At 36.8% G+C, this 16,930-nt stretch overlaps 1 protein-coding gene across 1 annotated transcript; it reads right to left on the reverse strand.

The window, feature by feature from the left end:
• Window positions 1-3,771: 3,771 nt before the first annotated feature.
• On the reverse strand, window positions 3,772-4,734 carry LOC116599818 (olfactory receptor 52E8-like). Its single transcript, XM_032359785.1, has one exon. The coding sequence runs from the start codon at window positions 4,726-4,728 to the stop codon at window positions 3,772-3,774; it is 957 nt and encodes a 318-aa protein (XP_032215676.1). The 5' UTR covers window positions 4,729-4,734.
• Between the last annotated feature and the right edge of the window lie 12,196 nt (window positions 4,735-16,930).

Genomic DNA, 16,930 nt, shown 5'->3' on the forward strand with positions numbered 1-16,930 from the left:
TCCTCTCCCTGACGGGGAGTAGCTGTTCTTCTGCAGCCACATGGGATGAGAACATGAATGACAATGAATTCACAAGTTATCACCGTAGGTTTATAAGCAGAAAAAAGCACAGGGGCAAGGGAATCCCTTGGGACTTTCAAGTTTCTCCCCTTAGCTTTCCAATTTGAAAGAATTGCTCATTCTCTAACAACCCACTCTCATTATTCTGTTGCCATCAGTCCTACAAGAATAATATCTGAGCCAACCCATAATTTCTCCAACTCATTATCCATGGTTGGTCTACACTTTGATGATGGTGCCACTCTTTTCCAGCACATATCATTTATTTGATCTAGAAGTTAGGTCAGCCACTGAACACTTATTTAAAATTAAGTTTGTGGTCAGTAATGTTTTGCATCTCTAAATCTCTTACCCAAGAAGCTTATATTCTGGTTGCATAGTTAATACTAACCATGTATGAACATGCAAATAACTACATTTTAACATATATAGGACCAACTTCAGTGCTGCAGAAATACAGGGAATTGGTGAGTTTTCTAGGCTTCCTAACTCAATTTCCTTTAGAAGAGGCTTAGAAGTTGGCACAATAAAAACTGCAAGGTAAAATGGAAACATACATCATTTGAGGACATCACAGAAAGATTATGTACTGTGGTTAGCCTAGAGAAGTATAAAATCATGAGATACTTTCTTCTGAGAAAGGAAAAAGCAGCTCTAATATCTGTCAGCTAATATCTTTTCTGGCACAAACATCCTAATTAAGGACGTCCACTTAGTATAAACAATTTCACTAAGTATGAGCATCTTTTTTTTAGATTTTATTTATTTATTTGAGAAAGAGATAATGAGAGAGAGAGAGAGAGAGAGAGAGAGAGAGAGCATGAGAAGAGAGAGATCAGCAGGAGAAGAAGACTCCCTGCAGAGCCGGGAGCCTGATGCAGGACTTGATTCCGGGACTCCAGGATCATGACCTGAGCCACAGACAGTCTCTTAACCAAATGAGCCACCCAGGCACCCAAGCATGAGCATCCTGAAAGCATCTGCTTCTGGAAAATATCCTCTAACAACTCCAAATCCAATATCAAGCTCTTCCTTGAACACTCTTACTGAGACCCCTAACAGCTCACCACTGTGTGTGGTGTCTCTCGTTAGAACAGGTGATGAATCCTCCTATTTTAAAAACTGTAATTGTATTCCTGGTGACTGTTGGCTAGAAAGCCATGATATCCCCTATGTAGAAGACTATCAGTTGGTCGGCATGTTCATCAGTAACTGGTGTTCTCAGGGTTTTTCATCTGAATAGGCTCTAATGTTGCCTTCTTGTGTTTTAGTGTACATTTCCCTGAAGTCCAGTGATGCTGAGCATCTTTTTACATATTTATTTGCCATCCATATAATTTTCTTTGGTGAAGTGTCTGTTCAAATCATTTCTCCATGTTTTAAATTGCATTGTTTCCTTATTGCTGAGTCTTGAGAGTTCTTGTATATTTTGAATATAAGTCTTTCACAATGTATATGTTTTGCACATTAAGGTTTTAATTCCAGTATAGTTAACATACAGTGTTGTATCAGTTGCAGGTGTACAATGTAGTGATTCAACACTTCATATGACACCCAGTGCTCATCACAAATGCCCTCCATAATTTCCACCACCTATTTCACTCACTCACCTCCCCTCTGGTAACCATTAGTTTATTCTCTACCATTAAGAGTCTGTTTCTTGGTTTGTCATTCTCTCTCTCTCCTTTCTTTTGCTCATGTGTTTTATTTCTTAAATTCCACATATGAGTGAAATCATATGATATTTGTTTTTCTCTGAATGACTTATTTCACTTAGCATAATACTCTCTAGCTTCATCTGTGTTGTTGCAAATGCCAAGATTTCATTATTTTTATGGCTGAATAATAATCATACATATATATATATATATTTACCACATTTTCTTTATAGATTCCTCTATCAGTGGACACTTTGGCTGCTTCCATAATATGGTTATTGTAAATAATGCTGCTATAAACATCAAGGTGCATGTATTCCTTTAAATTAATATTTTTGTACTTTTTGCATAAATACTCAGTAGTGAGATTACTAGATCATATAATAGTTTTATTTTTAACTTTTTGAGGAACCTCCATCCTTTTTCCACAGTGGCTGCCAAGTAGGTTTAGAGGGAACACACTTCAGCATAATAAAGGTCTTAAAGGAAAAACCCAGAGGGAACATCATACTCAATGGGAAAAAACTGAGATCTTTTCCCCTAAGATCAGGAGCAAAACAGGGATACACCCACTCTCACCACTTTTATTCAACATAGTACTAGAAGTCCTAGCCACAGCAATCAGAAAACAAAAAGAAATAAAAGGCATCCGAATTGGTAAGAAAGAAATAATATTTTCACTCTTTGCACATGATATAATACTAAACATAGAAAACCCTAAAGATTCTACCCAAAAAAACTATGAGAACAGATAAATACAAGGTAGCAAGATATAAAATCAGCATACAAATATCTGTTGCATTTCTATATACTAATAAAGAAGCAGCAGAAAACAAAATTAAGAAAAAATCCCCACTTAACAATTGCACCAAAAATAATAAAGTACATAGGAATAAACATAACCAAAGAGGTTAAATTCCTGTACTCAGAAAACTATGAAACACTGATGAAGGAAACGGAGATGACACAAAGAAATGAAAAAACATTCCATGCTCATGGATTGGAAGAAGAAATATTGTTATTCAGAAATCTACAGATTTAATGCAATCCCTATCAAAATACCAACAGCATTTTTCACAGAACTGAAACAAATAGTCCTAAAATTTATATGGAACCACAAAAGACAGTGAATAGTCAAAGCAATCTTGAAAAAGAAAAACAAAGCACGAAATTGTACCACTGTCTTTCACCATACACAAAAATAATTTAAAAACGGATTAAAGACCTAAATCTGAGGTGAGACCTGAAACCATAAAAATCCTAGAAAAGAGCACAGGCAGTAATTTCTCTGATATAGGACATAGCAACGTTTTCCTAGATCAGTCTTCGGAGGTAAGGGAAATGAAAGCAAAAATAACCACAATCCTGATTTCTAACACTTGCCTGCAAAAAGAAGCAAAAGATTAGCAGCAGACCTGAAACCATTTTTTCTCTTCTACCACTGAAAGATAGTGGTCCAGTTTCATCCTTTTGCATGTAGCTGTCCAGTTTTCCTAACACCCTTCACTGAAGAGATTCTTTTTCCCATTATATTTTCATTCCTCATTTGTTAAAGTTTAGTTGACCATATAATTGTGGGTTTACTTCTGTGTTTTCTATTCTGTTTTATTGACCTATGTATCTATTTTTTGTGTCAGTACAATATTTTTTTCATTACTATAGCTTTGTAATATAACATGAAGTCTGAAACTGATGCCTCCAGCTTTGTTTTTCTTTTACAGGAAAGAAAATCCATGCTGTCTTCTGCCTGCCCTCCTGTGAAGGTGGATGCAATACTAAGCATCATACTCTCATCTGTGAACTTGTGAATATAATAATGATTTTATAGGACTACCATGATTACCAAAGAGGATAAATAAAAGCACTTTTTAAAAGATGCACTCCTTAAAAATCGTAGTATTATCACCAACAAATTTATTATTATCTGTAATAATAAAAGATTACAGAAAAAAGATGTTTTTTCTGCTTATATTTATCTTTGCTACTTCTCCTCGGTAGTTTTAGAAAATAACCCCCTTATAATGAGCAAATGGAGTAAATCTGAACTATAATTCTAGGAATACCAATGGTTAACTGACTTTAAAAAAAAAATTCTCAAAACCCGCTCCCTAATCTGCTTGGTCCTGACCCCATAGATTACAGGATTCAGGGCTGGTGGAACAACCACATATAGGTTGGCCAAAAGGATATGGATACACTGGGGGATATTATGGCCAAAACGGTGTGTCAAGAAAGAGAAAAATGCTGGTGTGAAAAAAGCTAAGATAACACCAATGTGGGAGCCACAGGTATTGAGAGCTTTGAGTCGAGCCTCCCTGGAAGGCAGGCAGAACACAGCATGGAGAATCCTGACATAGGAAAGTACAATAAGAAGCACATCTGATAGTAAAATAGCCATATCCCCAAGACCAAATATTATATTGACTTTGATGCTGGCACAGGCCAGACGGGCAATGCCCATGTGTTCACAGTAGGTATGAGCGATGATACGGTGGCCACAGAAGGGCAGCCTCAGGAGAAGAAACACCAGTGGGATCACCATGCATAGGCTCCGCAGAATAGCAATGCCTCCAATAATACAGATAATTTTGCTGGTGAGGATCATGGTATACTGAAGGGGTTTACAAATGGCTATGTAGCGGTCAAAAGCCATGGCCACCAACACAATGCTCTCCATGGCAGTGAAGAAATGGATGAAGAACATCTGGGAAAGGCAGCCTTCAAAAGATATATCCCTGATCCTGAACCAGAAGATGCCCAGCATTTTGGGGATGGTGGCTGTGGACAAGCCCAGGTCGATGGAGTCCAACATGGCCAGAAAGTAGTACATGGGCTCATGGAGACTCTGTTCAGTCTGGATCACAAACAGGACAACGGCATTCCCCAGGAGTGCAACAAGATATACAAAGAAAAAGGGAAATCCAATCCAAATGTGCACATCTTCTAGCCCTGGGATACCCAAGAGGAGGAACGAAGAAGGATGGAACTGGGTGTCATTAAGAATGGACATTGTCTCCGCCACTGTTGGTGACTGCATATAACAGTGTTAGATGTCAGCTTCCTGGTAGTGATTCTTGCTCCACTTCCCTCTTTTTCTGACTCCTGGTTAAATGGAAAATGTTTGTAATATTCATTTTCTCCCATTTCTTCCAACGGTATCAAAACTTCTCAGACAACAAAAAGAAATAAAAGGCATCCAAATTGGTAAAAAAGAAGTAATATTTTCACATGATGTAATACCATACATAGAAAACCCTAAAGATTCCACCAAAAACAAACAAACAAACAAACAAACAAAAACAAAAACCTACGAGATCTGATAAATGAATTCAGTAAGATAGTAAGGTATAAAATCAGCATCAGAATATCAGAAGGCTCCAGGAATAGAGACAATCTCTCTTTTCCCCAGATCATTCCCATATATCAAAGATTGAACAAGAGAGGGGAGAAGTATACATCTCTCAGATATGCAAGGTAAAGAGTAGGAATAATACAGGCTTTCGTTCTTTGTATCTCATGGTGTTACATACATTGCATTTAATTTATATAAAAAATGCTTTACCATATGTAATTCAACCAACTCTCTTACTGGGGAATTTGAGGACCATTTATGTGTGTGTGTTTATGTATATGTATATTATGCATGTGTGTGTACATACATATATATGTATATATGTAAATATACATACTTTCATGTACATTTGACTATGCATATACCTCTGTTTAATTCTGAAAAGAGACAATGAACTTACTTTTGTTTATTCATGCACCTGACACCACTTCACACATACAAATTCTCAAGGGGAAAAAAAGTGTTAAATGAGTAAGTCAGAGTGCAGGCATAATAACAGCCAACGTGCCCCAGATGATTAGTAACACAATTCCATCTTAACTAAGTCTTCCAAAAATTATTTTCACCCAAAATACTTTGGATCATGAGCAAAGATAACAAAATAGAGACTTTGCACAGGAAATTTTTAATTTTTTTAATTTAAATTCAATATAATAGTACAGGAACTTTTAATGTGAGAGTGAAACTTGGATTTATAAAATATTTTAAATAGAAATGATCTCATTATACACTGAATCCATAAAATTCCAAGTTAATTTAAGAAGCTGTTTTGGGATGTCTAATCAGGGATACTTAAGAGCTTCTAATTTTTTGAGATACATCCCATTCAAATCCTATCTATTCCTATTTATACAAGGAAAAGACAGTATTACTTTGAACACCTTTGAAATTAAAGTCCAACAAATTGTCCTCTGTTCCAGATCTTGATCTTCCTGGATATTTCCTTTTAAGGACTAAATAAAAAGGAATTTATTACAGTATTTGGTATATAATAACTACCTTGAGCAGCAAAATATTGCAGTTATTTATCCTGAATTAATATTTTAAGAAAACAGAAAGCGTCCTTTATTGGGTAACATCCTGAGATAAAATAATGTGGTAGATAAAATGAAAACAATGTGAAAATGTTAGACTCTGAGTATCAGTGGCTGGAAATTGGAGGGGTTCATACTTGAGTAGTACTTACCAGAAATAGATGCAAAGAAAAAGCATTATCACAGCCTCTAGTAAAGAAAGTGGTCCCCTGGCCTATTAGAAGTGGCAGAAAGAAGGGATAAACTGGAATAGAAATTTAGATAGAAAATTTGAATAAGGGGCCCCTAGGTGGCTCAGTGGGTTAAGCCTCTGCCTTTGGCTCGGGTCATGATCTCAGGGTCCTGGGATTGAGTCCCACATCTGACTCCCTGCTTGGTAGGGAGCCTGCTTCCTCCTCTCTCTCTCTCTGCCTTCTTGTGATCTCTCTCTGTCAAATAAATAAACAAAATCTTAAAAAAAGAAAAAAGAAAGAAAGGAAGGAAAAGAAAATAAAATTTGTATAAGACCAGAATGATGCTTTCACAGTGGAGTGAGGTAAATACAAATGAAAAGATGAAATCTGAATAAAATGTTCATTATGATAGAAAAATAGAGCAAATGCTATGGATATGACTAAGACAAAAGAAACTCTATGGAGGCAGTAAAATGGATCAAGGGCGACTTTGTACACAGGAAGGACATGAATAAGAAGTTTACTCTAGGTAGAGAGACACATGTATGTTTTGAGACCATACTAATAAAAACATAATAATAAACATAATAATCAAAATTATTACTGGCCCTACCTCATAGGGTGAGTTCACTGGTTTACCATTTAAGACATGGGCTCTGTGGCCCTTGTAGCAACCTTTTCCAGACTTTGAAGAATAATGGTTCTATCTCTAAATGAAAAGCATCGGGGCCACTCAAATGCACTAGAGCATGAGATTGTGGATTATTTTATTTTTAGATCCAAAGAAGGAAGCTAATCGCTTTCTGAGCCCTGATTTTCCAGGAGCATTAACCTCCTTCACGTTGGTACCCTCCTGAGTGCTTTAAGAGTCACCTGGTGATTCACAGACCTGTACCCCTGGGGATAGAGTATTATGCCTCCATCAGAAAGGATGAATACCCAACTTTTGTAGCAACATGGACGGGACTGGAAGAGATTATGCTGAGTGAAATAAGTCAAGCAGAGAGAGTCAACTATCATATGGTTTCACTTATTTGTGGAGCATAACAAATAGCATGGAGGACATGGGAACTTAGAGTGGAGAAGGGAGTTGGGGGAAATTGGAAGGGGAGGTGAACCATGAGAGACTATGGACTCTGAAAAACAATCTGAGGGTTTTGAAGGGACGGGGGGTGGGAGGTTGGGGTACCAGGTGGTGGGTATTATAGAGGGCACGGATTGCATGGAGCACGGGGTGTGGTGCAAAAATAAATAAATAAATAAATAAATAAATAAATAAATAAATAAATAAATAAAGAGTCACATTTCCAAATCAGTTAGCCAACCAGTCGCTTCTTTATTTCATAAGTATATGTTGATCTAGTCTATTGCTATACATTCACATATTCCCAAATCTTTGCCAGATACAATGATGAGACTGGGCCCCAGCCTGTCCTCTTGGGGACTGTTCTAATGTTCTGAAATGAATTATACCAGACGTTGTCTCTCTTCTGTATCATGTTACTCATTACTTAACCATATTTCACAGCCGTCATCTACCCACTCACATTTCCCTACACACATAAACACCATTTCATGTCCTTTAAATTATAAGGAAAGGAGGAATGATTCTTTAGTCCAGTGTTTTGCAACCAGCAGCCATCTTCTCCCCTAGGGTATATTGTTCAATGCCTGGAAACTTTTCTGACTGTCAGAACTTGAGGGAATTTTTACCAGTGTCTAATGGGTACATGACAGAGATGCTGCTAACATCCCATAGTGCCCAGAACAGCCCCCCTCCTAGAACAGAGAGTAACCTGACCCAAAATGTCAGTAGTGCCAAGGTTGAGGAACTCTGCTGTTCGCCTTTTTATCTTATCTATGTCTAACCCCAGTCCCATGGCATACACTACTCTGAAATAATAAGAACTACCCACATGCTGTCCCATTTCTCAGCTACCTTTTCACCTTGGTCTTAGGTCCTAGTCAAAATAAAACAAAACAAAATGAAACAAACCCTACCAGCATGCATAATTATGCCTCATGATGTTTCATGTGTGAATTCCATTGTTAAAAACATACCTGTTTATCTAATTTATTAGGCCTGGCAATGTGCCAGTTACCAAGAGACCATGGTCCTTGATCTCTAGATGTTCATATTTGGTCCCTAGTATATAAGGTGAGAAAAAGTAGCTGAGCTGATACAGAGTTTTCTTCTGCATGTCACCTGGGGTGGCATGCGTGGGACTATAAATGCAAAGAGATAAATGTACACGCAGGAATGTCTGTGGCCATTACAGTTTATGAGTATAAAATTTGTAATGTCCAAAGCTTGTCTGTGTATTCTCTTTATCCTTTTTCCTGTATTTATGTATTTCCTATATTTATCTGTATTTTTATGCACTTACTTTCCTTCCCCCTCCTTATTCTGGGTTAGCATAAACTCATTCCCCATTTGTCATGCTATTTCCCACAGCTCTAGCCAAGGACAATACAGCATTACCTTGCTTTCCAAATGACTCTGAGAGGACAGACTCTGGAAACATCATCTGTTATTTCTTTAAGTCCACACTTTCCTAGGCAAGGAATACGCATTTATATTGATGCAGCTGCCTGGCTTCCAGGGAGATCGAGCTGTATATTGAGCTGTCCCTGGGTTCTTGGCATCGACTGTGATATTCACTGGAGAGTTGTAATAGACCTCCCCACTTTCATTGGAACTATGGGGCAAGAGTCATCTACTCTTTCTTTCCAATGAGATTCTAGATCTTTTCTGCTTTCCAAATTAAAAGTTTAAGCTCCTGATTAATACTTGAGCTGTTAAGATGATTATCAGCTGCCTTCTTCAATGACATGTTCCATCAGTCTGCCCTTGCTCTTTTGGTTCCAACATCATCTGTGTTATAGCTTAAATCTGATGTGTCTGTAATTCCTTTGCCCTACTCCTCATGACCTATTTTGATGAAAGACCAGATTAAGGGGCACCTGTGTGGCTGAGTTGGTTAAGTGTCTGCCTTCAGTTCAGGTCATGATCCCAGAATCCTGGAATGGAGCCCCACATCAGGTTCCCTGCTCAGCAGAAAGCCTGCTTCTCCTTCCCCCTCTGTCTGCTGCTGCCCCCTTCTCTGCTCTCTCCCTCTCTCACTTTCTTTCAACTAAATAAAAATAATAAAAATCTTTTAAAAAAATACCAGATTAAAGCAACAAAGGTATGAAGAGACAAGATTCAGGAAAGAAGGAAGTTCAATAAAGTGAGCCCAACTTCTTACCCCACTAGTTACCCCACTAGTTGTTGAATGATTAGAGGAGCAGGGAAAGGAGTCAATGACCAGGGCAGAGGAAAGCCACTCAGATACAAGGAAACTTACAGAGCTTAGCTCCATACACGAGTGTTAGCTGAGCCCATACATTCACTTTCCTAGCCTGGGCTCCAGACATCAAAGTAAAAAGACCAGCTTAGAGTCACCTACTCCACCTGTTGCAGTTCTTTAAAGGAGTTTTATCCATTTTAGATATCCCAGCTGATAGTCCATGTTTTGTAAAGAAAATAAAGAACTTTCCCTGGTATGCTTTTTCTGAATTCCTGACCTATAAAACCTATGAACATATTAAAATATATAATTTCTTGGCTTCATACCATTAAGTTTCAGGATAATTTATACACAAGAATAAAAAAACCAAGAGAAAATTTACTACCTTTAACCAGGTTCCATCTTATTAAAATCTAAAAACATGTGTCATTTGTTTTGAGAGCTGTGCATAGGGAGGAAGACTGATGGGCCTTAAGAAGACTGCTGGTGAGGGCAGAAGAAAAGTGAGGAAGACAGAATTGAAAGTTTAGGTAAAAAGGATCTTTTCTATATAGAGATATAAAATTTGGTCAAACTGTTGCATTCAGTAAAATGGGAAAATTAAAAAAATATATTTATAGTAAACTAGTGGGTTTGGCCAAAGAGATTTCCAGGCAGAATGTCAGAAGGGCCAGGTAGTTTCTTTTAGCTATATATAATAAAATCTGAATAGAGAGAGGAGTTAAAGATGGGATGATTTGGTTTTCAAACAAAATTTAGAGAAAATAGGGATGTACTGGTTTTTAAAATCAAGTCTATCATGCTTAGCAAAATAAGTCAAGCAGAGAAAGACAACTATCATATGATCTCCCTGATATGAGGAAGTGGTGATGCAACATGGGGGCTTAAGTGAGTAGGAGAAGAATAAATGAAACAAGATGGGATTGGGAGGGAGTCAAACCATAAGTGACTCTTAATCTCACAAAACAAACTGAGGGTTGCTGGGGGGAGGGGGTTTGGGAGGAGGGGGTGGGATTATGGACATTGGGGAGGGTATGTGCTTTGGTGAGTGCTGTGAAGTGTGTAAACCTGGTGATTCACAGACCTGTACCCCTGGGGATAGAGTATTATGCCTCCATCAGAAAGGATGAATACCCAACTTTTGTAGCAACAAGGACGGGACTGGAAGAGATTATGCTGAGTGAAATAAGTCAAGCAGAGAGAGTCAATTATCATATGGTTTCACTTATTTGTGGAGCATAACAAATAGCATGGAGGACATGGGGACTTAGAGTGGAGAAGGGAGTTGGGGGAAATTGGAAGGGGAGGTGAATCATGAGAGACTATGGACTCTGAAAAACAATCTGAGGGTTTTGAAGGGACGGGGTTGGGAGGTTGGGGTACCAGGTGGTGGGTATTATAGAGGGCACGGATTGCATGGAGCACGGGGTGTGGTGCAAAAATAATGAATACTGTTATGCTGGAAATAAAAAAAAAATAAAAAAAAAATAAAGAAGAGGCTGGAGCTATGGCAAAAAAATAAAATAAAATAAAATAAAATAAAATAAAGTCTATTTTCATTCTTCTACTCTCCTCACTACAAAGCATTCTCAAAATAAAAAAGAGCTCCAAGCCAAAGATCATACTAAAAGTATGACTATAAAATTTTTAAGATCTCAAATACTTACGTTAGTTTCTCATACATCATTTCTGACAGGATATTAAGGGTATGCCTGACTGACTCTCTTTATTAATCTGTAAAGATTGCACTACTCGGCATTTATCCCAAAGATACAAATGTAGTGATCCGAAGGTATACATGCACCCAAATGTTTATAACAAAAATAGCCAAACTATGGAAAGAGCCTGGATGTCCATTAACAGAGGAATGGATAAACAAGATTTGGGAGATAGATATCTATCTCCCAAATATATATATATATATATATATATATATATATATATGCTTTTTCCCTCTATTTATGTATAGTACACACACACACATACATATATATAGAGAGAATACTATGCAGCCATTAAAAATGAAATCTTGCCATTTGCAAGTGTATACTAGAATGTATTATGCTAAGCAAAATAAGTCAATCAGAGAAAAACAATTATCATAGTATCTCACTGATCTGAGGAACTTTAGAAACAAGACAGAGTATCATAGGGGAAGGGAGGGAAAAATGAAACAAGATGAAACCAAAGAGGAAGAGAAACCATAAGAGACTCTTAATCTCAGGAAACAAACTGAGGGTTGCTGGAGGGGAGAGTTGGTGGGAGGGATGGTGTGTCTGGGTGATAGATACTTGGAAGGGTATGTGCTATGGTGAGTGCTGTGAATTGTGTAAGACTGATGAATCACAGACGTGTACCCCTGAAACAAACAATACATTATATGTTAATTTAAAAAATCTGTAAAGCTACTAAAACCTTAATAGCAGTACCCTTAAAGAAGCCTCATAGAAAGTCTAAAGTAAAGAAAGATGTATCTTGAAGGGAATTCTAATTACAGCTTTTGTTTAATGGAACAAATTTATAAACTGACACACAAGAAACCCACAAAATTTTAAAGAACTTAGACCAGCTTGGAATGAATAAGAAAGAAATAGTACTAAAGAAAAAGAAGACATTGGACAACTGAATTTTGACAAACAAGAAGGAAGTGGAAAACATTTACCAAAGAGGCAACATGAGCTACATTATATAAAAAAGGGAAGTATGACTTTTATGGTGGGATGAAGGGCCCACAGGTAAAACCAAGTGCAATAAGGCATCACTTCCAGAGCAATAACAGCAAACACATTCTCCATGGCTATGGGCCAGTGATTACTGGGTCTCTCATTTTCCCTTTATTGAGTTGCAATAGCTCATATGTTTATGCTGTGCCTATTTCATTATTGTATATTGAATGTGTATAGTGCAGGATACTTTCTGCATGAATTCACAGGTCTCTGTATAAAGATAAATCATACTCAATGAAGCAAATAGAGAGTCTCAGGTGCATCTGAAACTGGTGAGATAATGTACCTTGAGACTAAGCATGATAGTATAATGGGATAGAAACTTCTGTTCATTTGTTGTTTTACATGAACGAGGAATATAAATAATGTGGCCAGAAGGTAGACTGTGTTGTTATTTCTATTGTAGGAAAATACACATGAACTTTATCATTAGTGACATTTAGAACATATACAATGTTTTGCTCCGATCACCACTATCTAGTTCCAGAGTATTTTTATCACTTCAAAAGGAAACCCTGTACTCATGAAGCCGCCATTGCATATTTCTACCTTTTCCCCAGGCCCTGGAAACCATTGATTTGCTTTTCATCACTGTGAATTTTCCTGTTCTGGGTTTCTTACAATGTGTGGCCTTTTGTATCTGGCTTCTTATACTTTCCATAATGTCTTAAGGTTCATATGAGTAGCAAGATATGCCAGTATTTCATTAATTTTTATGGCTGAATATTATTCAATTATATGGTTATACTACATATTGTTTATCCATTCTTTAGCTGATGAACACTTGAGTTGTTTCCACCTTTTAGCTATCGTAAGTAGTACCATTAAAAACATTAGTATGGAAGTTTTTGTTGAGATGCTAGTTTTCTTTTCTTTTCTTTTCTTTTTTCAGATGCCTGTTTTCAATTCTTCCAAGTGTATATCCCAGAATAGAATTCATGGGTCCTATGTAAGTATAAATTTGAATTTTAGAGGAATTACTCAGTTATTTTCCACAGCACCTGCACTATTTTACATTCCAAACAAAAGTATATGAGGAATCCCACTTCTCCACATCCTTGTCAATACTTGCTTATTTTGTATCTTAAAAAATCATTATTATAGCTTTCATTGTATATCTCGAAAAATCTCATTTATTTGATTTATATTTCACTAATGACTAATGTTACTGAGTACCTTTTCAAGGGCATGTTGGCCATTTACATATTCTATTTAAAGAAATGTCTATTCAAGTTTTTTGCCCATTTTCTGATCAAGTTGCTTATATTTTTGTTGTTGACGTGGAAGAGTAGTTTATATATTCTGGGTACTAGACTTTTTCCAAATATATGGTTTACAAACATCCTATCCCACTTTACAGTTTCTCTTTTTACTCTCTTGAGGTGTCATTTCATGTACTTTTTAAATTTTGATGAAATCCAACTTCTCTTATTTCTTATTTTTATCATTATATCTAATTAACTATTGCCAAATTCAAGGTCACAAAAGCTTAGTCTTTTTTTGTTCTTCTAATATTTTCATATTTATCGTTTTGGTATTTAGGTCTTTGATTCAATTTCATTCTCTTTGTGTATGTAATATGAGATAAAGGTCCAACTTTATTTTTTTGCATGTGGATATCTGGTTTCTCCATTACCATTTTTTAAAAGATTTTATTTATTTCTTTGAGAGGAAAAGAGAACATGAACAGGGTTGGGAGAAGAAGAAGATTCCCCACTGAGCAGGAAGGCCAGTGCAGGGCTTGATCCCTGCAGCCTGAGTTCATGATCTGAGTAGAAGGTAGACACGTAACCTACTGAAGCACCCAGGTGCCCGTCCATTATGATTTTTTTTTAATTATTTGTCCCTCTTTTAAATTGCTATGAACACAGATATCTGACTATATGTACTTGAGACTCTTTCTTAAATTTAATCTCTACTCCTTTTATCTGTATGTCTATCCTTACACCAGCATCACAATGCATTATTCCAAAGCTTTGTAGGAAGTGTGAATCTTTCAACTTTGTTTTTTTGTTTGTTTGTTTTCTGGGTTTTTTTTTTAAAGATTATTTTGACTATTTGGCATTCCTTGCAATTCAATAAGAATTTTAAGATCTGAGTTTCTAATTCTCCAAAGAAGGTTATTGAAATTTTAATAGCAATTGCATTGAATCTATAGATTGTTGTGGAGAATATTGCCATCTTATAATATTAAGTCTTCGATCTACGGACAAAGGATGTGTTACTTAGTTCTATCATTTCTTTTTTTTTTAAGGTTTTTTTTTAAGATTTTATTTTTTTTATTTGACAGATAGAGAGCACAAGTGAAAGAAGTTGCTGTGGCTGATACTGAAGAGGTTACTGCCTATGTTCTCCTCTAGGGTTCTAATGGATTCCTGTCTCACATTGAGGTCTTTTATCTATTTCAAGTTTATCTTTGTGTACAGTGTAAGAGAATGGTCGAGTTTCATTCTTCTACATATAGCTGTCCAGTTTTGCCAGCACCATTTCTTGAAGAGACTGTCTTTTTTCCACTATATATTTCTTCCTGTTTTGTCGAAGATTATTTGACCATAGAGTTGAGAGTCCATATCTGGGCTCTCTACTCTGTTCCACTGGCCTATGTGTCTGTTTTTATGCCAGTACCATGCTGTCTTGGTGATCACAGTTTTGTAGTAAAGCTTGAAATCAGGTAACATGATGCCCCCAGTTTTATTTTTGTTTTTCAACATTTCCTTAGCGATTCAGGGTCTCTTCTGATTCCATATAAATTTTTGGATTATTTGCTTCAGCTCTTTGAAAAATACTGGTGGAATTTTGATTGGAATGGCATTAAAAGTATAGATTGCTCTAGGCAGTATAGACATTTTAACAATGTTTATTCTTCCAATCCAAGAGCATGGAATGGTCTTCCATCTTTTTGTGTCTTCTTCAATTTCTTTGATGAGTTTTCTGTAGTTCCTCGAGTACAGATCCTTTACCTCTTTGGTTAGGTTTATTCCCAGGTATCTTATGGTTCTAGGTGCTATAGTAAATGGAATTGATTCTCTAATTTCCCTTTCTGTATTTTCATTATCAGTGTATAAGAAAGCCACTGATTTCTGTACATTGACTTTGTATTCTGCTACGTTGCTGAATTGTTGTATTAGTTCTAGTAGTTTGGGGGTGGAGTCTTTTGGGTTTTCTATGTAAATAATCATGTCATCTGCAAAGAGAGAGAGTTAGACTTCTTCATTGCCAATTTGGATACCTTTTATTTCTCTTTGTTGTCTGATTGCTGTTGCTAGGACTTCTAATACTGTGTTGAACAAGAGTGGTGAGAGTGGGCATCCTTGTCTTGTTCCTGATCTCAGCGGGAAGGCTGCAAGCTTTTTCCCATTGAGGATGATATTTGCTGTGGGTCTTTCATACATAGATTTGATGAAGTTCAGGAATGTTCCCTCTATCCCTATACTTTGAAGCATTTTAATCAGGAACAGATGCTGGATTTTGTCAAATGCTTTTTCTGCATCAATTGAGAGGACCATGTGGTTCTTCTCTCTTCTCTTATTAATTTGTTCTATCACATTGATTGATTTCTGAATGTTGAACCATCCTTGTAGCCCAGGGATGAATCCCACCTGTTCATGGTGGATAATCTTTTTAAAGTTCTGTTGGATCCTGTTTGCTAGGATCTTGTTGAAAATCTTAGCATCCATATTCATCAGTGACATTGGTCTGAAATTCTCCTTTTTCATAGGGTCTTTGCCTGGTTTGGGGAACAGAGTAATACTGGCATCATAGAAAGAGACTGGAAATTTTCCTTCTGCTTCAATTTTTTGAAACAGCTTCAGGAGAGTAGATGTTATTTCTTCTTTGAAAGTTTGGTAGAATTCCCCAGGGAATCCATCATGTCTTGGGCTCTTGTTTTTTGGGAGGTTTTTGATCACTGCTTCAATCTCATTATTAGATTTCGGTCTATTCAGGTTGTCAATTTCTTCCTGGTTCAATTTTGGGAGTTTATAGTTTTCCAGGAATGCACCCATTTCATCTAGGTTGCTTAGCTTATTGGCATATAACTGTTGATAATAACTTCTGATGATTATTTCTACTTCCTTGGTGTTCATTGTGATCTCTCCCTTTTCATTCATAATTTTATGAATTTGGGCTTTCTGGCTTTTCTCTTGGATTAGTGTGGCCAATGGTTTATCAAACTTATTGATTCTTTCAAAAAACCAGCTTCTAGTTTCATTGATACGTTCTACTGTATCTCTGGTTTCTACCTCATTGTTCTCAGCTCTAATCTTGATTATTTCCTTTCTTATATTTGGAGGAGTTGGTTTGATTTGTTGTTGGTTCTCCAGCTTTTTAACGTGTAGAGACAGCTGCTGTGTTCTGGATTTTTCAGTTTTTTTGAGAGAGACTTGGATGGCTATGTACTTCCCCCTTAGGACCACCTTTTGCTGTATCCCATAGGTTTTGGATCAGAGTGTCTTCATTCTCATTGGTTTCCATGAATTGCTTCAGTTCTTCTTTGGTCTCCTGGTTGATCCAAGCATTCTTAAGCAAGGTCGTCTTTAGCTTCCAGGTGTTTGAGTTCCTTCCGAACTTTTCCTTCTGAATGAGCTCTAGTTTCAAAGCATTGTGATCTGAGAATGTGCAGGGAATAATCTCAGTCT

The sequence above is a fragment of the Mustela erminea genome, chromosome 9 (assembly GCF_009829155.1).
Source record: "Mustela erminea isolate mMusErm1 chromosome 9, mMusErm1.Pri, whole genome shotgun sequence".
Lineage (NCBI taxonomy): Eukaryota > Metazoa > Chordata > Mammalia > Carnivora > Mustelidae > Mustela > Mustela erminea.